The 20,634-nt window shown below is 43.1% G+C and overlaps 1 protein-coding gene across 4 annotated transcripts; it reads right to left on the minus strand.

Moving 5' to 3' along the window:
• Positions 1-4,751: 4,751 nt before the first annotated feature.
• On the minus strand, positions 4,752-10,868 carry LOC130199538 (acidic mammalian chitinase-like). 4 transcript variants are annotated; one of them, XM_056423125.1, is made up of 13 exons: positions 10,809-10,868; positions 10,471-10,513; positions 10,356-10,385; positions 10,052-10,256; positions 9,004-9,060; positions 8,731-8,896; positions 7,796-7,920; positions 7,582-7,705; positions 6,961-7,143; positions 6,732-6,848; positions 5,950-6,082; positions 5,442-5,620; positions 4,752-5,325 (listed from the first exon to the last, which is right to left on the minus strand). In XM_056423125.1, the coding sequence occupies exons 2-13, from the start codon at positions 10,493-10,495 to the stop codon at positions 5,302-5,304; spliced, it is 1,368 nt and encodes a 455-aa protein (XP_056279100.1). In that variant the 5' UTR covers positions 10,496-10,513; positions 10,809-10,868; the 3' UTR covers positions 4,752-5,301. The 4 variants fall into 4 exon arrangements, 3 of the variants coding, with proteins under 3 accessions (XP_056279100.1, XP_056279102.1, XP_056279103.1); XM_056423127.1 differs by having other exon boundaries at positions 10,471-10,847; XM_056423128.1 differs by lacking the exons at positions 4,752-5,325; positions 5,442-5,620 and adding an exon at positions 5,686-5,833 and having other exon boundaries at positions 10,809-10,867.
• Between the last annotated feature and the right edge of the window lie 9,766 nt (positions 10,869-20,634).

The following is a 20,634-nucleotide window of genomic DNA, read 5'->3' on the forward strand; positions in this document are numbered from 1 at the left end:
GTCCACACCGGTTCTGGCTCCCCGTGCTCTGTCGGCACCCCAGCTGTGCCCTGCTCCCGGTGTCCCGTCGTGGGCTCCTGCTCCCAGGGTCCTATCGGCGCCCAGGCCGACCCTTTCTGCCGGTGTTCCTTTGCCGGCTCCTGCTCCCAGGGTACTGTCGGCGCCCAGGCCGACCCGTGCTCACGGTGTGCCGTCGCCGGCTCCTGCTCCCAGGATCCTGTCGCCGTCCCGGCCGGCCCCAGTTTCGCGTGCTCCGTCTCCGTCCCAGCCGGTCCCAGTTCCCCATGCTCCGTCTCTGTCCCGCTCAAGCTCCTCCTATTCTGTCCCTGTCCTGGTTCCCAGTGCCCCTTCGCAGACCCGGCCGGCTCCAGGTTGTCGTGTCCTGGTTCAGTGTTCCGGCGTTGTCCCAGCCGGTTCCGGCTCTCCCTGTCCCGCTCCCAGTTTCTCATTTCCCATCTCCGTCCCGTCGTGCTCCAGTTCCCTGTGCCCCTTTGCCGTCCCGGTCACCTCCAGCTCCCCGTGTCTTGTTGCCTGACCCGGTCCCCCAGAGCCCCCTCCTCCTGAGCCCGGTCCCCCAGCTCCCTGTTCCTGTCCTCTAGCCCGCCCCCCCGGAGCGTGTCCTTCTGCCTGATGGTTGTCCTCAGGCCCACCCCCCGGACTGCTTCTGCGGCATTGGTCCCTCCTTCAGCTCCACTCCACCCACCCTTGTTGATCTAGATGCCTAGAATACGCCCCTTGAGAGGGGGGGTACTATTACACCCAGACCTTCTGGGTAGTTCTGTGTTCATTGTCTGTTTCTGTTGTGTTGGCTGTCACTCACCTTGTCTCTCGTTTCAGACTCCTCTCTCCTTGTGTGCCACCCTCCTGTGTGATTGCAGACCCTGCCCTCATTGTTTCCACCTGTGCCTCGTTCCGCTGTGTATTTAGTCTGTGTCAACCCCTTGTTCTGTCAGTTTGTCTCTAAATGTTGGCTCTTGCGTAACAGTACGAACTCAGTCTCAGCTGTCTGCTTATGAGTTCTACTTCCCGTGGCTCCCAGCCTCTCGCGTAACACAAAAAAAAAATGATATATATATATTTGATATACTCTATACTCCTGGTACATTTATGGTTATTCACTTGTTATAGTTGCATAATACATTCTGTGCTCTTCATCCAATTTAATTGATTAATACATTCTGTGGTATTTCTGTGATCTAATTTACGACCACATTCAATGGTACTTCTTTGTAATACCTAATCGCGGTCACTATGAGCGCTATTTAGACTTAGTTTTTTCAACCTCATTGGGGTTGGGGTGCTGCTGATGACAGAAAGCTGAGTACTGTAGGTGTCACAAGACAGTGCAGCAATGGAAGAAGTTTAACAATTAACATGAACACATATCTATAGAGATAATCAAGTACCATGTAAAGAGAAGTGAGTTCCCTTGGTTCGTGGTTTACATCACTTCTGGCCAGTCTCTACTACTCATCTTTTTATGGTTTTGACATGGCTCATTTTGGCAATATACTACACACAAATAGCGGAAACACTACGATCTTTTGCAGATTGAACTAAAAAAAATTAAATAATCTATGAACTTTGTTTTTTTAACCATATGGCACACACACTGTTCAAACAATCTGATTAGTTTTGAACTTGTTACACACTGCTTTGCCCAATCTAATTAAGTGTATAACACATACTTCCTAGATTGGCAATGAAATCCTCCCCTTTACAGTGACCTTGATAAAACACTGTACAATTATATATAAATGATTACAAGCTAACACCAAACCCAAACACACATACTATATGTTTATACTTCAGATAACATCATAACATAATTTTAAATTGCGAACTGTCAGTTGCTTGCAATTATTTATGTAAAACTCAATCAACACTAAGTGACCAGAAAAATAGAAATACTTGTCAAATATGAGACAATATCATTGGCGAGGGGCAGGCAAACAATTGGCCTGATCCTAACTGGCAGCTGACTGAAGTCCTGACCGACACATTCAACCTGTCACTGGCCCAAGCAGCTGTCCCCGCGTGATTCAAAACCACCTCCATCGTGCAAAAGCACTCCAAGGCAGCGAATAAAAAAGCCTTAATAACTTTCCCTGTTGCACTCACTCCAAACATCATTAAGTTCTTCGAGAGGCTGGTCCTGGCTTATATCAAAATATGTCTACCACCCACACTGGACCCCCTCCAATTCGCCTACCGCCAGAATAGGAGCACGGAGAATGCCATCTCCACGGCACTACACTTCGCCCTTTCCCACCTGGACAACAGTACCACCTACACTAAAAAAAACGATTCAAGCCCTTCTTCGAGGTGACACATTTAAATATTGTTTGATACATTTAAATAAATCAATTACAAAAATAGATATTTATATTTCATGGGTGGAACACAAAATGTATGAATTCTTTCATTTATTAGATTTATTTAGGTTAGATGGTGTGCATATCAACTCAAAATAAATGTGTTTCATTGAGGACTACCCTTTGCGCATGCGCCAGCTGAAAATCAGTTGTTTACAAGGTGAAGACACTTTCAGGGCTGTACGGTGGTGTAGTGGCTATCACTGTCGCCTCAAAGCCAAAGGTCTGTGGGTTCAATTCCAAGTCGGGGCTTTCCTTCTGTGTGGAGTTTGCATATTTTCTTAGTTAGTTAGTTTATATTTTGAGTTGGACAAACACAAATTAATTTAATTTAATGAATATCGTTATTTTATTTTAGATGTATTTGATACAAATGAGTTGGACTAACTTAATTACATTGTATTGCACTGATGTGCTAAATTTGAGTTGGAGTTGCATATAATTATTGGATGGAAAACCTGCCAACAATTTAATTGAGTTCATCCAATGAGTCATTTCTTTGAGTGTACGTGAAACTGCTGTTCATAGACTACAGCTCTGCATTTAACACCATAATCCCCTCCAAACTGATCACAACACTCAGTGATCTGGGCATCAACACCTCCCTCAGTAACTGGATTCTGTAAGGTTAGACAACAACACCTCCTCAACCCTCATCCTGAACACTGGTGTCCCACAGGGCTGCGTGCTGAGCCCTCTCTTCTACTCCCTCTTCACCTACGACTGCACAGCTGTACATGGTTCTAATACCATTGTAAAGTTTGCAGACGACACTACGGTGATTGGCCTCATCAGCATCAACGATGAGTCGGCCTACAGGGAAGAGGTTCAGCACCTGGCAGAGTGGTGTGCCAACAACAACCTGGCTCTCAACACCATGAAAACCAAAGAGCTAATTGTGGACTTCAGGAGGACTAAAGGTGGGAATTAGTGACAGGTTGGGCATGTCTGTTCCAGTTCCAGACTGTTGGCGACAGGTCAGTTGTTTGGTGTGGTAGTTGATTTCCTCAACAGGCTGGTCTCAGATGAGGTTGGAGTCGAAGATCAATTCCTCTGAATTCTTTCGTTCTACATGGGAAAAAAAAGAAGCTTGCTGGACTGCAGAATTTCTTCAAATCTCTGAGAGAAAGCGTAAGGCCTCATCATAGTCAGTCAGGAATACCAGTGTGTGTGTATCTTTACAACAAAGCTAGAAACATACTGTATATATACAGTATATATATATATATATATATATACATTGTTTTGAGACTTCGTAAACGTCTATAACATGACATATCATGGCAATAAGCCCAACATGCACATACATCTCCACACTGGCCTGGATATGCCTGATGTCACGTGTGCAGGGTTGCCAGGTCTGTGTGACAAAACCAGCCCAATGGCCAATAAAACCAGCCCAAAAACCAGCCCAATATCAGAACTCAAAATATGCCCGTGCCAAACCATATACACTGCTTTTAAAGTCCATGTCCATGTGTGTACGTTCTGATCTGGAGTTAGTTTGGTAGGATTTGGGTATGAATAAATTATTTCATTTAAAATATGGATTTTTATTTAAAGATATTCATGTAATTTGCATGCAAAATAGGTCTACCCGAACCAGCGGACAAAAAATTCAACCCGCGGCAACACTTCAAAAGTAGCCCAATTCCGCGGGAAAACCGCGGACCTGGCAACACTGCACGTGTGTAGCCACCGAGACTGATGCTGTTTTACGTGTCCACGAGAACACAAGTACAGAGAAGTACAGACAAGAACGCTGATTGATAAACACGGAAGGACTTCAAAATGAGACCCAAGATAATGACACCTGAAGCTGTTGCTGATATACAACTTGGTGGCAGCAGGGGAGGCTGCTGCGCTGGCTTTCTCACTCTGCCAAGTAATGTCTCTCGTCAACGACAGCCAGGAGTTTAACTCAAAGTAAATGATGCACGTCGTGAACTTGTAAGTCCAAGTAGTTACAGAATGTGTCTGTCAGTAGTTAATGATTGTTAGCTGCTTACATTTAGCTTTGCTTGAGGCAAATGAAAGGGAATAACAGCTAGATATTTTGTTAGAAACTGTATCCAGTGAGCGAGAGTGTGAATGAGCTAATTCAAATTACAATAAATAACTAGCGACATCTCTATTATTTGCATTTCAATTTAATGGTTCATTAACACTGAACTAGTTCATCTTTATCTCTTGTTATGTCAAGAAAAAAGCACTGAATACTTTCCTCTGTTGATGGGAAATATCCAAATCGTGATAGGTTTAAATAAAGAGATAATAACTATATTTTGTACCTGGTTGCTCTCAAAATACTTATCCGACTCGAAGCTATATAGAATATGAACTTGTAAAAGAAAAAAATCACAAAACCCGTCTGAATGATTTCTTGGTAAAGCTTTATAAGATATAAAGTGGTACAAACACTATTAGGACAGTTTAATTTTAATTCTATATAACTGGGGATTCAACTTCATTCTATAAAGCTGCAGAAGCTAGCAGGACATAAGTTGTGGTCCAAACAAGTAATGAAAGTGTATTAAATAAAGCACCTCAAAAGCCTAATTCTGCACGTAATCATTCGCCAGACACCACAAATGTAATCAAATTAAATATTTTAGAAATAAGTCAGTTTTGTTTCACGAAGAAGACATTTATCTAAGCCCAGTAGCAGCAGTTGCAGCTTTTACTGAAAACAAGACTACCGGAACACAGCTGGAGGTATGTGTTTCCGCGAAAACACTGATAGAAGGAGCTGGGGTTCATGTCATTTACGTAGAGGCCGTCAGCCTTCCCAGAACAGAAATCCTTTCCAGAGACACCCACGGTTGTTCTTTTGGCAATGGTAGTTTTTGGAGCCCAGGTAGTTGTTGGAGCTCTGATAGTTGTGCTGTTGCCTGGGGGATGTGTGTAACTGCTGATGGAGGTGTAGTTACAGGAGGTGGAGTTGGAGTATCTATAAAGATTACAAATATATATATAATACATATTTAATAGATTATGGAAGATTTTATTTGTTCAGTAAAGATGATGAAACATGTACGTGCTGTGCAGCGGTGAGGTCTGACTCACCTGAATCCAGCAGAGAGCGCAGATAACTAATGAGGGGATAGCTTCCCTGGCCACAGAACTGTTCATTAAAATCATCCTGGTAGTTGGTGCTCTGATAGTTATGTTGGTGTCTGAGTAATTTGTGGTAACTGTTGGTGGAGGAGTTGTGGTAACTGCTGGTGGAGGAGTTGTGGTAACTGCTGTTGGAGGTGTGGTTACAGGAGGTGGAGGACCGATAAAGATTTTTTTTTAATTATAATACAAATTCAATACATTACGGAAGATTTTATTTGTTCAGTGAAGATGATGAAACATCAGAATCAGAATCAGAATCAGAAACAGGTTTATTGCCAAAGAATGAATGTTTTCACATGCTGATGGAGGTGTAGTTACAGGAGGTGGAGTTGGAGTATCTATAAAGATTACAAATATATATATAATACATATTTAATAGATTATGGAAGATTTTATTTGTTCAGTAAAGATGATGAAACATGTACGTGCTGTTTAGCGTTGAGGTCTGACTCACCTAAACCCAGCAGAGAGCGCAGATGACTAATGAGGGGATAGTTTCCCTGGTCACAGAACTGTCCATTAAAATCATCTAGGTCCAGAGACCAGACGAAGGCTCCCCCAAATTTGTTATCTTTCACATATTGTGCCTATATGGGATGTAAATTAGAAAAACTGCTTTAGTTAAAAATGCAAGTTATGTTGTTTTTAATACATATAAACAGCAAGAGTTTTGATCACATCCAAGAATCCCCAAACATATATACGAAACAACAAGGTTAGCATTTGGGTCCACGCCCAATTGGGAGAAGTTCGTAATTGAGCTATATTTATTGTTAGAAAATGTGCCGTATACGGTTATTTAACATAGCAACATATTTTTTAAAAAGTATATTTTTTTCAGGTCAAATGAATACAATTAAATCCATTGACATAATAATTTGATTAAGTGTTTCTAATATCTTTTTGTTCTATATGCGAGTATCAGAGGGTCATCCAGCTCTGCTCATTAGTTCAACCTATCATGTAAATTGCACTGAGCCAACTGAGTGGTGAATGTGCTTGTGAATACCTGAGGTTGTGTTTTCCAAAGCATAACGTTCTGCTCAACCTAGGGTATTGCACATTATTTGGGCTGCCTGTGCAGCTTCATTATGATGAGCTATAACTAGTGCATCTTCTAATTTAGGAGGCACAGATACTGTTAGCTGGCAAGTAGTGATAGTTATATTACTATTTTTACCTTGATCATATTAACTCCATAAACATAGATGTGGAGGATGATATGTTACTAATTACCTTGATTGCAAAGCTTTGCATGTTATCAAACCCAACCCACTCATTTCCTTTTACGGCATAGGGAACACTTTGTTCATCAATCCAGTGGAGGCTGGCTCCTTTAAGGAAAGTACAAATCTGTACACAAATGGAAGAAAATAGATTAGAACATCTTTAAGATTTTTGAGTTCATTTGATTGATTTATTATATTGTGTATTATGGTTGATCTTGTGTTGATCCTTAACTGACCTCATAGTAAGACCAAAACCCAGCCTCACGGGTGTAGGGGCCAGCAGAGGCTGCTCCGCTGGTTGGTGCCCCAACGCCGTTAGCCGCTGATGATGTGCGAAATGCGCGTCCATATGTAGCAAATCCCATTATGAGCTTTTCAACAGGAACACCTTGGTCTCTCCAATATTTTAAAGTAAAGTTCTTTGAGAAGAAAATATGACATTTTTTTTTAGGTTTGTTAACACACCATTCAACGTTGTCCCCTCCTCTTCGTCTCAACGAGGATTAAGGTGCTCACCAGCAGGTGAAAGCCAACTACAGAGTCGCTTACAACAAAGATCGTCTGCTTGGCTTTTTTGACTCACCATTTTTTACATTTTAACAGCTTACGATTGAATGCATGCTTATGATCTAACCCCTCGTTACTATGGTTTTATAAAGGTGGTGTGCAGAAACAGCCCAAACATAGCTAAATTAAAATGAAAGTGAAAATAATTGCAGGAGAGGGCATAAGGGATTCTTCTTGGAAGGGGCGATGCATTCATACACTCCTTGTGTCTTTAAAAACAAGACCTGTTAGGGACTCATCGTGTTGGGTGCTGAGGATCACAACAGCATTGTGTTGAGAATTGTACTCACCACGTTGCCGTAGATGTTGTTGCCCTGATCAAAAGAGTTGCGGTACAGAGGGCTGTTGTGACCCGTGAACGGGTGCCATGCTCCGTGGAAGTCGTAGGTCATGACATTTATAAAGTCTAGGGATCTGTTAGACAAGCATGATATCACAAAATAGAAAATATCACTTTTCTTTAAATCAACTTTAAAGCTAAATGGCGACGTCACATGAACTCACTTCGAGATTTCAGCAATCTCATAACCATTGTCGATGTTCACCTTCCCTGCAGCCACTGCAGCTGTAAGCAGCAATCGTGGTTTGCTGGTCTGAGCTGCTTCTTTTTCGAAGGCAGCGAGTAGTTCCTGAATGCATGGGGAAATAGTTTAGGCTAATTTTGGGATAATATTGATAATCACATTGCTTTTTCATCTCAAACGAGGATGCGGTGTTGGTGCAGGATTATGTCACTGACCGTGTTTACATGCATTCGAATAACTGGCTTAGTCGGACTGAAATCGAATTATCCGTTTCATGTAAACACCTTTGTTCGACTATGTGCGGTCCGACTACGATCCGATTAACACCCCTGGATAACTCGATCCGATCCGGTTGATAATTCGACTATCGCGGCATGTAAAGTTGAATTGGATTAGGAACTGGACTTTGCGTCTTTGCGCATGCTTGAGATCCCGCCGCCCTCCTCCCCCCTCCCTCCCATGTCGTGACCCGGAAGTCGAAAGAGACGATAAGTTGTCACTGCCGGGAGCCCGGCCGGCAGAAAACAAACAAACAACGCCAATAGCGCCATTTGCATTCGCTGTACTCCTATTAACATCATGCAAGAATAGTAGAGGGATGTAGCTTCGCCTTGCTCTCTGTTCGCCATCTTTCTCGAAATGTTGATGTTGTTGTTGTTGTTGGTAGTGGTGAAGAGGTCAAGCGGAAATGGCTGTATCACCACGAGTTATAATGAAAACAGCGCCACCTATCGTATCGGATATGACATGCTTTCGGGCAATGATTCGAATTCCTCACTGCCATGTATATTGGGATAATAGCAGATCCCCCAAAAGATAGCATAGTCCAACTAAAGCAACATTCGAATTATACCATCATGTAAACGCACTGACTTCTGATCGGGACAAAGGGAGGTGTACATTTTACAAACTGACCTGGCAGAGCAGTGTGAACCTATGCTTGTCCTCAGGTGGGCTTCCTTTTGCACCAGGATACTCCCAGTCCAGGTCCAGCCCGTCAAAGCCATGCAGTCTCAAGAATATGATTGAAGACTGGATGAATCTCTCACGGTTGGAAGATGATGAAACCATGATGGAAAATCTATAATTAGGTGAAAAAAAGTTTTATTTACACTGTTGAAGATAATCTCATTGTTATATGATATACTGTAATCAACCGCCTTGCGGGTTGAAACCTTGTGGACTCACTGTTTTACTCCAAAGGCCGCCCCCCCAACAGCCAGCAGAGTCTTCAGCTGGGGGTTTCTGTGCAGGATAAACAATGAATTTGTGAAGGGAGAAGTTAAACAATTTACTTCCCTTGTAGAAGTAGCAGTCCCACAATGTAAGAATATTCTACAAGTAAAAGACCTGAATGCAAATTGTCACTCAAAAGATCTTATCCGAGTGCATTGCATTTTTTCCTTATTTTTCTATAAATGTTATTAATTTACTCATGCCGTTTCTCCTCAAAACCCATTTATTTGTGTGTGGCATCAGTTGTTGTTTTCTTGTAACGTCTTTCTTTATCTACTTGGTTAAAATTTCACCACCGTAGATAGTGAAATTAGATTTTACAATCTCCTTACATGGAAAATGGAATAGGATCACCTGCGCCTCGCCTGGAAAGTAGACGAGAGCAGTGTTTTGATATCTGACGGGGCATTTATTCGAGTTCTTGTGAGAATTTCGCCCCGACTTGCTCCGCGGCGCTGACAAGCCCTCGCAGCTGTAAGCCCCTCCCTCCTCCTCCTCGCACGTTTATTATATGGCATTTTTCACTCCTATCATTTTGTAAATGAAAATAAAGAATAGAAAACATGTCATTTTGTTTAGCTCTCATGTCTTCTCACAACACAATGTGTTTCAGGTGTTGCGTAGCAACCAATTACTTGCTAACTTCAAGTTACAGTGATCAATAGATAAATCATTTTGCCGATGGGTGCCCTTTTTTGTTTGTTTGATCACCTGCCCCCCAACATGTCAGTGCACGTGCCTGTAGACATGTGTGTGTAGCTGCATCCTTTGTTAATTGTATGTGAAACACTTTGCTGCATGTTTTGATATGTGTTATAAAAATAAGCTTCATTATTATTATCATTAAACCTGAGAGCGTTAAGTATTACAGCTACATAAACAATTTGTTGACACCAGTTAACCAGACACACTAAAACATGCAACTTCCTCTCGAATGCATATGAGATTAGTTGTAACAGAAGATATGATGGCAGATTGACTGCAGGCTGGAACAACTCACATATTCTTCAGTGCATTGAAGGATTTGTAGAAAACGTAATCATTCGGGTCACTGGTCACCAGCTCGTTAGAAGAGTTGATTATTGAAAAGGCGTAGATCAGGTGAGTGCAGAGATTGGGATCTAAATTGGCAGGCAGATATCTGCCAGCACCTGTTGTATGCTGGGACCAGTTTGTGAAGTAGCACACCAGTTTGGTGGAAGACACTTTTGGAAAGGGGCACAATTATTAGAGTTGAGTCTCTATGTCAGGTCATAGGGGTTAAGAAGAAAATGACCATTTATAATTAAATAATGAATGCATACCCATCTGGAGACACAACAAAAGAGACAATCCTTTAAAAAAGAACATTTAATTATTTTAAAAATGTGAACAAGATAATTGCATTCGAAGGAATTAACATACAAGAATGTAACTTACCAGCCAAGATTGTTAAACGAGCCATGTTGTTCTTTTCTCAGAGCTGCAACAATAACAAAATAAAGAATTATTAATCCTTATGAAATTCCAATACGTTTTTTGTCGACTGTAACCAGTTAACCGTCTAGAGACTGTGCTGTAGGTAGTAGGGCTTCACATCATAATAAAATATAGGCTACTAAAAGCTGTGTGCTGATGGCAGATGTTAGGTTCAAAAGAGATCTGAGCTCCCAGTGCTGAACAAGTTCCAGATTCAGAAAAATTATAATATAAAAAGGTATTTAATAAAGAATTGGGATCACAAAACATATGTATCTTTGCCAGCAGGGCACGCTCACGCTTCAATCAGTCCACAGGTCGATGAGCAGCAAAATGCAAATCCGTTGACTGTCTATCATATTCACACAAATGGACAAATGTGCGTACCTCACAACCATCCGGTTTATACATGCAACACTCACTAATCTTAGAGCCAATCATTGTTTCACTGCATGCTATTGGCTTACCCATACAGGAGGCGGCCTAATCTTACAAAAACAATGCTACTCCACTAGCATACTTCACATACAGTTCTTCACATTAAGATAACATGTTTGCTTCTGGTTAAAACAGCTGTTTATAAGATCTCTAGTAGAAACTCCCATTCTCACTACGCCTCCCAAAATCAATACATTTCAATCATACTTGCATTATGCCATAATTATAACAAACACAAAACACACGTGATAAGAACGGGACAAAGGGCATGACAGCTCAGGAAGCTAAGACTGCAGAAGGACCAGGCATTCAGGAGTGGGGACAAGGTCCTGTACACGGAGTCAAAATACAGGTTTAGCAAGGCGGTGAGAGATGCTAAACGACTGTACTCTGAGAAACTGCAACAACAGCTCTCAGCAAACGACTCTGCTTCTGTCTGGAGAGGGCTCAGGCAGATCACCAGCCACAGGCCCAAATCACCCCACACCATGAACAACGTGCTTCTGGCAGACGACCTCAATAAGTTCTGCTGCCGATTTGAAAGACAATGGAGCAGTCCTGAGGCCATCCCCCACAGCTCCATCAACAAGCCACAGACCATCAGCCCACCCTCCCCCAGCCCATCAGGGGCTCACACCTCTTTAGCACCCTCCACCTCCCCAGCGACGACCCTCGCCATCCTGGAGAGAGACGTCAACAGGCTGTTTAAAAAGCAGAACCCCCGAAAAGCAGCAGGCCCGGACTCCGTCTCCCCCTCCACCCTGAAGCATTGTGCTGACCAGCTGTCTCCGGTGTTCACCGACATCTTCAACACCTCCCTGGAAACATGCCACGTTCCAGCCTGCTTCCACCACATTAATCGGGGCCACAGCCAGTCCGTCATCTGGATTCCACCCACAGTCCAATGGCCAGACTGAGCGCAAGAACCAAGAGATGGAGACGGCTCTACGGTGTTTGGTCTCCGAGACTCCAGCATCCTGGTCGTCGTGGGAGAGGGCTACAGTACTTTGTTGACTTGGAGGGCTCAGGCCCAGAGGAGAGATGCTGGGTCCCGGCACGACATATCCTCGATCCCCCTCTCATGAAAGAGTGTCACCGCAGCCACCCTGACCAGCCCTCCAAAGGCTATGTGCCCACGGGGGCTACCAAGCCAGACTCTGTTCCCTCCCTTTCTTCAGCAGCATCAGAGTCAGAGAGGAGGAGATGTCTGAGGAGTAACAGTCCTCTTCCAGATCCCCTCCGCCCACCCGGCGTGACGATTGTTTTGGGACGTCAGGAGCTGCCCCTTTGAGGGTGGATTGTGTAACAGTTTAACTCCACACCTTCCTTTTATTAGTTGTTTTTATTCTGTCTGCCTGTTTCACTCATCATGTCATTCCAGATCCTGCTTCCCACGTTGTCAGTCCAAACTCCCTTCATCTGTTTACTTACCTGCCTCTGATCACTCCTACCTAGACAGTCCCTCATTCCCTTCACCTGCCCCTCATGCCCGTCTCACCTGCAACCCATTCCCTCATTAGTCCCTCACTATTTAGGTCTCTTCACTTGCATTTGTCCTCTGCCAGATTGTCTTGTGTTTTCCAGGCCAAGCCCTCCAGCGTTCGATATTGTGTTTATCTATTTCTCCCTGTTTTGTTCCTTCTGGAACTCTGAGTAAAGATCATTATTTGCAGTTCTGTCTCCTGTATTGGAAATAATGATGGGCACTTTGACAACCCTGCTATCCAAAGAATGTTTAGCTCCGCACCTTCCTTTTATTAGTTTTCATTCTGTCTGCCAGTTTCATTATCTATCATGTCATTCCAAATCCTGCTTCTTAATTCGTCAGTCCAACTCGCTTCACCTGTTCACTCACCTGGCTCTGACACCCACAGCTTCTCAGAAAATTGGGTGTGAGTTGGGTGTGTTCTTGTTGCAGCATTTATAATACTCCTGTGACCTTTAATATTGTTGCATTCTGTTCCTCAAATAAAAACAGGAAATGATCCTTGTTCTGCCGTGCATGTATTATTTTACATAACGTACCTTGTGTCATGATGTTGTTTTGTTGATCTCAAGGAATATATTAGCAACTGGCCAGTAACTACACGAGAATGAGTGATTCAACCTTAATGTCTTTCCGAAATGGGCAACGTTGGCACATAAGTGTAGTGACTGGCTCCAGTAAAGTCGCTACACATATGTATATATTATATACTCTATACTCCTAGTACATTCATGGTTATTCACTTGTTATAGTTGCATAATACATTCTGTGCTCTTCATCCGATCTAATTGATTAATACATTCTGTGGTACTTCTGTGATCTAATTTACGACAACATTCAACGTTATTTTTTTGTAATACCTAATAGCGATCACTATGAGCGCTATTTAGACTTAGTTTGTTCACAACCTCATTGGGGTTGGGGTGCTGCTGACGGCAGAAAGCTGAGTAATGTAGGTGTCACATGAAGGTGCAGCAATGGAAGAATTTTAACAATTAACATGAACAAATATCTATAGAGATAATCAAGTACCATGGAAAGAGAAGTGTGTTCCTTTTGTTCATGGTTTACATCACTTCTGGCCAGTCTCTACTACTCCATTCAATTCAATTCAGTTTATTTGTATAGCCCATTTTCACAAATTACAAATTAGTCTCAGAGTGCTTTACAATCTGTACACATAGACATCCCAGTCCCAAAACCTCACATCGGATCAGGAAAGACTTCCAAACAACCCTTCAACTCCATCTTTTTTTGGTTTTGGCATGGTTGATTTTGGCAATGTACTACAGACAAATAGCGGAAACACTCCGATCTTTTGCAAATTGAACTAAAATAAATTAGAAATTTGGTTAGAAACTGTATCCAGTCAGCGAGAGTGTGAATAAGCGAATTCGAAATACAAGCAATAACAAGTGAAATCTCGATTATTAGCATTAATGTTTATTATTCTTACGTGTGTTGTCTCTGTCTCTCTCCTTTCTTTCTCTCAGGTGCCAGCCCTGATCGTCCACAGCTGAGAACGATCAGCCGAGGACGATCAGCTGATTCTGCTGGAGAGGATAAAAGGCTGGGGAAGCCAGGGAAACGCCGCGTGGGCCAGAGCAGACTGAAAGCTGTGTGTGGTGGTGCTGTTAGCAGAGTGACCTGTTAAATGGTGTTAGCGATCCACTTGTTTCCCTTCGCTTCCTTTTTTTTGGAGGAAGTAGTTATTAGTGATGGTGAGATGAAGCCTCATGAGGTATCGAACCACTTCAGCCAATTGGTTCGAGAAAGGGTTCAATTCTCGAAGCTTCATGTGCTCACGACACCACCTACTGGCCAAGTGTATAATCACAGGCAGCTGTATCTGAACTACATAATGTGATGCATTGCATTTTTTTGTCTGTTATGGCTGTTGGGGAATGACTATGAATTACAAAAATGGATGACCAAATCATTTCTGTACATACATTATCACATATGTGCATAATAAAATATTTTTTTAATGTATTCTGTGTGTGTAAATGTTCCCAAAATGGTAGTATCATATGATATGGCAGGTTGTGTAATAATGTTATTTTGTCACTTAAGGAAAATGGCATGGGCTTAAGCAGGCAGAGGACAGTGAACGTGTGTGTGTGTGTAATTAGGAAGAGGGGACTGAATATGCTTGTGTAACTTAGACAGTGATGTACAGGACAAGGGACATTTTATTCATTTTTATTCAGAAATAACAGTTTCTCAACAGTTCCATCTTATCACCTATCCTTCTCTCCTCACTCTCCTAACTCTCCAAACTATCTCTCTCTAAACTCTCCAAACTCTCAACCAACAACCCACATTTTGAATGGAGCCTGAGGGGTTTATATTGCTGTCAAACCTCCCGGCAATATCTGAACCGCTTCCCGAAGCAGTCACGTGGTACAGCCGGGCAGCGAGGCTTCGGACGTCATCATTTTTGGCTCCTCCCCTAAATGAAGCAAGCCTCGATACGCACTTCGAGGAAACGCCCCCTCCATTACTCGACACACGCTTCGAAGCGTCGGCACATCTCGTAACAACACTAGTAGTTATTGTTTCATGTTGGGTTAATAAAAAAAAACTTTTGTTTATCCCTTTGTTGTACGTAAATCTTTGTTACTCCCTTCCTCCCCTAGACCTAAAAGGGAGGGAACGTAACAATTATTATAATATTTTTTTTTCAATTGAATTTTTTCATTGACACTGAACTAGTACATCTTTATCTCTGATGGTGTCCAAATGAACACCAAATATCACTATGACCCTGAAATTCTGTCTTGTGTTATCATATACTGAATGAAGCAAAACTAAAAGAGCAAAATCATTTTCTGATTGAACTAATCTTTGAACTGTCGGAAACAATGGTTATCCGGGGTCCGGCAAAATAATTGATGAGCACAAACATACCCTTGCATACCGCTTCCCTTGGGACTTAGCTCCCCCCTTTCTTTGAATCATACAAACGCCCCTGTGTGGCGGCATCAATCATTTGATGATGATGGTTTATTTGTCGTTTGCTAGAGTACAGGTACAAAAGCATCGAAATTGCAAGAAAGGGTGGATGAAAGATTACAGCATAACATGAGGGAAGAAGGCGAGAAAAAAACATCAACCCCCCGACCATGCCCCGAGAGAGGGGTACAGTGTGGGAGCAGGAAAAAAACACCTTAGCACATAAGCACATACATCTTAGACATGACTTGCAACGAGTAGGAAGGGGGGAGGGGAGGTAATCCAAAGACTGGGTGATCTAAGCCCATCCATTGGGGGCAGAAGGTAACCAGCACCGACAAGCAGCCAGCCGGTCCAGCAGCCTTTCACGGCACCAGCCACAGCCCCATCCTGTCACACTGGGGGTAAGAAGCAGGCGAAGGCGTGGGATGGGGGGGGGGGGGGGGTAGTGAATGCATATCAGTGTGTTGAAGTTTGTGTGTGAGTGGCCTGGTACGTCGTCCTCCCCCAGGCCACAACGGACAGAGTTCTCAGTCCGCAAGATGGTCGTTGCCATGGAGATGGCCTTGAAGGGTCCTGGGGAGAAAACAACCACAGGTGTCTGTGGATAGGGGGAAGGGAATGAGAGAGATTCTCACTTCAGTGATCTTCGGGGGAGTTGTTGTTCCAGTAACGGCCTTGGCCAAGTCCCGTTCTGGTAGAGGGAGCCGAAAGCAGATAAGATTGGGATTGTTTGGTCTTCCAGTAGCTGCATTCAATTTGCGCAACTACTATTCCTCCATTTTCCTCCCATTTCCCAATAGGATTTCAAATCGATCCAATTTCGTCGGGCAGCCATAGGGGGCTCTTAACGGCTGTCACCGCTTCCTCAATTTTCCGATTAGCCAGGGCAACGCCAAATCCAAACAGCAGAAATCCTGTAATCATGTTTCCGAATAGGTAGATGTCTTCTACGTCCTCCACGGAAAGGGCTGCTAGGCACACGACACGCCAACGCTCCCACGCGTCCATCGTGTAACCAGCTGCAACCGTCCCGGCAGGACGGGCAGGTTCCCCCGAACCCGAGCTTCTCGTCGAGAAGACGGTGTCAATTGCGTTGAGAGACCAGTTGATCAGATGATCAGTTGATCGGTCCATGGTTTTTAGTTCGAAGAGCGATGAGGAGAGAGTCTCTCAAGTATAAAACAAGACAAGACATGACGATAGGAGCCAAGCAGGGAAGGGAAGGTCATGGGGAGGAGAGGGAGAGAAAATGCGACCGCCTTCGAAGAGAGCCAAAGAAGAAAGTACTAGACCAAACAATTGGTGCTTTAATTATCCGCTGGACACTGGCTCATTAAAGGGTTAAAGTTATATGTTACATCACGTGTATTTCTCCCGAAGAGATAAACATGAGTACTTCTTACTTGATGTAAGAAGTAAGGTGATTCACTCATGGACCTTTATACAATCAGACTTATTTTTGCAACGAGAGGTGTCGCCCATATTTGAAAAAAATTCAGGTTTATGCCCTTCAGATGTGGAGGTTGACGCCTTGCCCACTTTTTCCCCTTAGGTAACCCTGTTATCTCTGTCATTTGTTTGCACTGTTGTTGTGGTTAGCAGTGTGTGTTTGGGCTTGCCAGGTTTTTCTAGCCCCCCCGCCATCCAATCCAACTCACCACCAGGTGTTGATCAGTTGACAGCTCTGCTCCTCTCTTCAGCCAAGTGTCCAAGACATACGGCCGCAGATCAGATAATATGATAAGCACAAACAACAGTCAGAGCCTTACTCCCCACAACCCGTATGCGCAGAGAGGCGACCCTCTGATTATCGGGGGGAAACTCCAACACAGCAGCGCTCAGCCGGGGGCTCATTAATTCCAGAAAAGGCATATATCAGGTGGGTACACAGATTCTGATGAATGTCCAGAGGCATACACTTCCCATTGCCAGGTCTGTATTGGGACCAGTTAGTGAAGTAACACACCAGTCTGGAGGATGACACCATTTATGGAGTGGCAGAAATTATTTAAAATCATATTTAAGGGTAAATAAATTACTTTGTTTAGTGCTATGAGCTTGTTCAATATTAATTATTGTTTCAACTCAAACTCACCCAAACCACCAAAGAAAAGAAAAAGACCTTGATGGGCCAGGAGCATTTGGACACGCAATGTAATTTATTAAACCTGGAGATTGGGTCTGTTTTTTATACATTTCAATTTAAGGTGCAAAGTTAAAGTAATCAACATTTACTGGAAAGAGATCAATGCTCACTTTCAACATTCAAAACAAATTATTACCCAACGAAATACTCAAGCTCAATAATTTCTAATTGTTTTAAACCCCGCAAAATAATGGATGGATTGTCCTGAGAGATAGACTGTATTAAATATCCTGCCTGCAGCAGAAACTAGAAAGGGGTCTTTAAATTGAGGGCGATGTGCGGCGTCATCTGGTCGGCATGTGTATGAACCCCGTCACAAACAGACTGACAGCGCTTTACTCGAGAAAATATGACCCTAAAGCTGACAATTGAAGTTCGATTTTTAAAAATTATTCATATCTCTTCTGAAAACACACCTTTACTCATGTGGACAAACTGTTTTGGTGTTTGAAATTGGTTTACCAAAGGTCATAGGTTCACAAAAGCAGTGAAATATCTGAATACAATGCTAGATACATGTAATTGCACCTGTCCATCCTGGAGAGGGATCCTCCTCTGTTCTCTCCTGAAGGGTTATTCCCTTTTACCCCCTGAAGGGTTATTTGGGAGTTTTTCCTGATCCGATATGAGGTCAAAGGTCAGGGATGTCTATATGTACAGATTGTAAAGCACTCTGAGACAAATGTGTAATTTGTGAAATTGGGCTCTACAAATAAACTGAATTGAATTGAATTAAATAAATGAGGAAAAACCTATTTTGTATTACCGTTTTTTGAGTAAAAATGATGTGTCTGTCACACATTCACCAAAATGATAAAGATGGGACTGAGAAATGACTTCATATTGCAGATAAAGTTTCATGGGGTGTGTGCAAATAAAAAATGACCATTACATTTTTTTTAATTATAAATATGTATTGTACATAAAAAAAATAAAAAAATTCTACATTATATACATGTTGAGAAATAGAAAACAGAACACAACTATTGACAGACTATTTACAATATGGCTTCACTATAATAACATCATATCATCGTGTCACGAGACCTCTGCTGGCCGGGCAGGTGGAGCTGCAGGTGGAGCTGTAGGCGCTGGTGAATCCTCTCTGTAAAATATAATACTAGTCAGCACCGCTTACACGTTACGGACACCGTGACGGGACACGTAACGATGTAAAGACTCTTACCCGGTCCAAGTGTTCCTCCTCGTGGCTCTGCAGCTCCTCCAGGCTCCGCGCTGCTCGCCAAAATCACTGCGGCTGTTTCTAAATGAGCCTCATATGTGTGGTGGGCGGGTCCTTTGTGATTTACTGAGTGTTCATTGGTTGTTTTTTTCGCAAAATGTTGACAGACAAACGGATTGACAAATCACGGTGAAGGGTTTCGTGTGACGAGTTCTTTCTGCGCCAACGCACACCGGAAGTAAACAAAGTCGCGATTTGGACAAGTTCGGCGGGCTGGATTAAAAAGCCTAACGGGCCGGATGTGGCCCGCGGGCCGTAGTTTGCCCATGTCTGTTCTAATACCATTGTAAAGTTTGCAGACGACACTACGGTGATTGGCCTCATCAGCATCAACGATGAGTCGGCCTACAGGGCTCTGGCAGAGTGGTGTGCCAACAACAACCTGGCTCTCAACACCATGAAAACCAAAGAGCTAATTGTGGACTTCAGGAGGACTAAAGGTGGGAATTAGTGACAGGTTGGGCATGTCTGTTCCAGTTCCAGACTGTTGGCGACAGGTCAGTTGTTTGGTGTGGTAGTTGATTTCCTCAACAGGCTGGTCTCAGATGAGGTTGGAGTCAAAGATCAATTCCTCTGAATTCTTTCGTTCTACATGGGGGAAAAAAGAAGCTTGCTGGACTGCAGAATTTCTTCAAATCTCTGAGAGGAAGCGTAAGGCCTTTATACCATGGGGGTGCAACGTATCTTTATGTCCAGTCATAGATAAACTAAGGTCCTTACACAAAGGTCAGCCACATCACATGTAGAGATACTGAGCACAGTCATGACAGGCATACGTCCATGCATCGATAAGAGTGGGCCATACTGGACCAACCAGCAAACAGAAAGTAAACAAATCAGATATGCTTGTTCAATAGTGTGTCCACATCATAGTCAGTCTGCGAATACCAGTGTGTGTGTATCTTCACAACAAAGCTAGAAATATATATATATATGTTTTGAGACTTCGTAAACTGCAATACCATGACATATAATAATAATAATAATAAATTATATTTATAATGCACTTTTAATTTGCATGAGCAAAACTCAAAGTGCTACAGAGTAAAAATGGTTTAGATAAAACAGAATAAAAACAGCGACGTCTATGTTCAAATCTAGTGAAAAGCTATTCTAAAAAGGTGTGTTTTTAGGCCTTTTTAAAAAACATCCACAGTCTGTGGTGTCCTCAGCTGGTTTGGGAGGGCATTCCACAGTCTCGGAGCAGCGGAGCAGAAGGCTCGGTCTCCCATAATTTTCAGTTTGGTCCTGGGGGGAAGAAGGAGGTTTGCCTTTTCAGAGCGTAGGCTCCTCGTGGAATTTTGTGGGGTGAGAAGTTCTTTGATATATGAGGGCGCATTTCCATGAATGCACTGATAGGTGAAGAGGGTGATTTTGTAGTCAATCCTGAGTGAGACCGGGAGCCAGTGCAATAATTTGAGTATGGGCGTGATGTGCTCATACTTCCGCACTCTCATCAGGATCCTAGCAGCACTGTTCTGGATGTACTGCAGCTTCTGGATGTTCTTGGCAGAAATCCCAATGAGAAGTGCGTTACAGTAATCTAGCCTGGAGGAGACAAAGGCATGGACAAGCTTTTCAGCATCTGATAGGCTGAGTGTGGGACGGAGTTTAGCAATATTTCTGAGGTGGTAGAAGGAGGTCTTGCATGTTTGTTTGATGTGGGCCTCAAAGGTCAGGTGAGGATCCATTTTAACACCCAGATTGGTGACAGTTGGCGAGAGTGAAATGTTCTGACCGGAGAAGGTGATGCTGGTGATGGAGGATGAAAGGACCTGATGTGGAGTGCCAACTAGAATGGCTTCAGTCTTGGAGCTGTTTAATTGAAGGAAGTTTTGCTTCATCCACACCTCT

This window comes from Pseudoliparis swirei, chromosome 9, assembly GCF_029220125.1.
Source record: "Pseudoliparis swirei isolate HS2019 ecotype Mariana Trench chromosome 9, NWPU_hadal_v1, whole genome shotgun sequence".
Classification (NCBI taxonomy): Eukaryota; Metazoa; Chordata; class Actinopteri; order Perciformes; family Liparidae; genus Pseudoliparis; species Pseudoliparis swirei.

What these genes read in the sequence shown, in the direction of transcription:
- LOC130199538 (XM_056423125.1), bottom strand. Translation starts at nt 10,495, where the DNA reads ATGGCTCGTTTAACAATCTTGGCTG. An exon ending in GGTTCACACTGCTCTGCCAG is followed by an intron (nt 7,921 to 8,730) that starts GTCAGTTTGTAA and finishes CCATGCATTCAG; the next exon opens with GAACTACTCGCTGCCTTCGA. An exon ending in GGTTTTGGTCTTACTATGAG is followed by an intron (nt 6,849 to 6,960) that starts GTCAGTTAAGGA and finishes ATTTGTGTACAG; the next exon opens with ATTTGTACTTTCCTTAAAGG.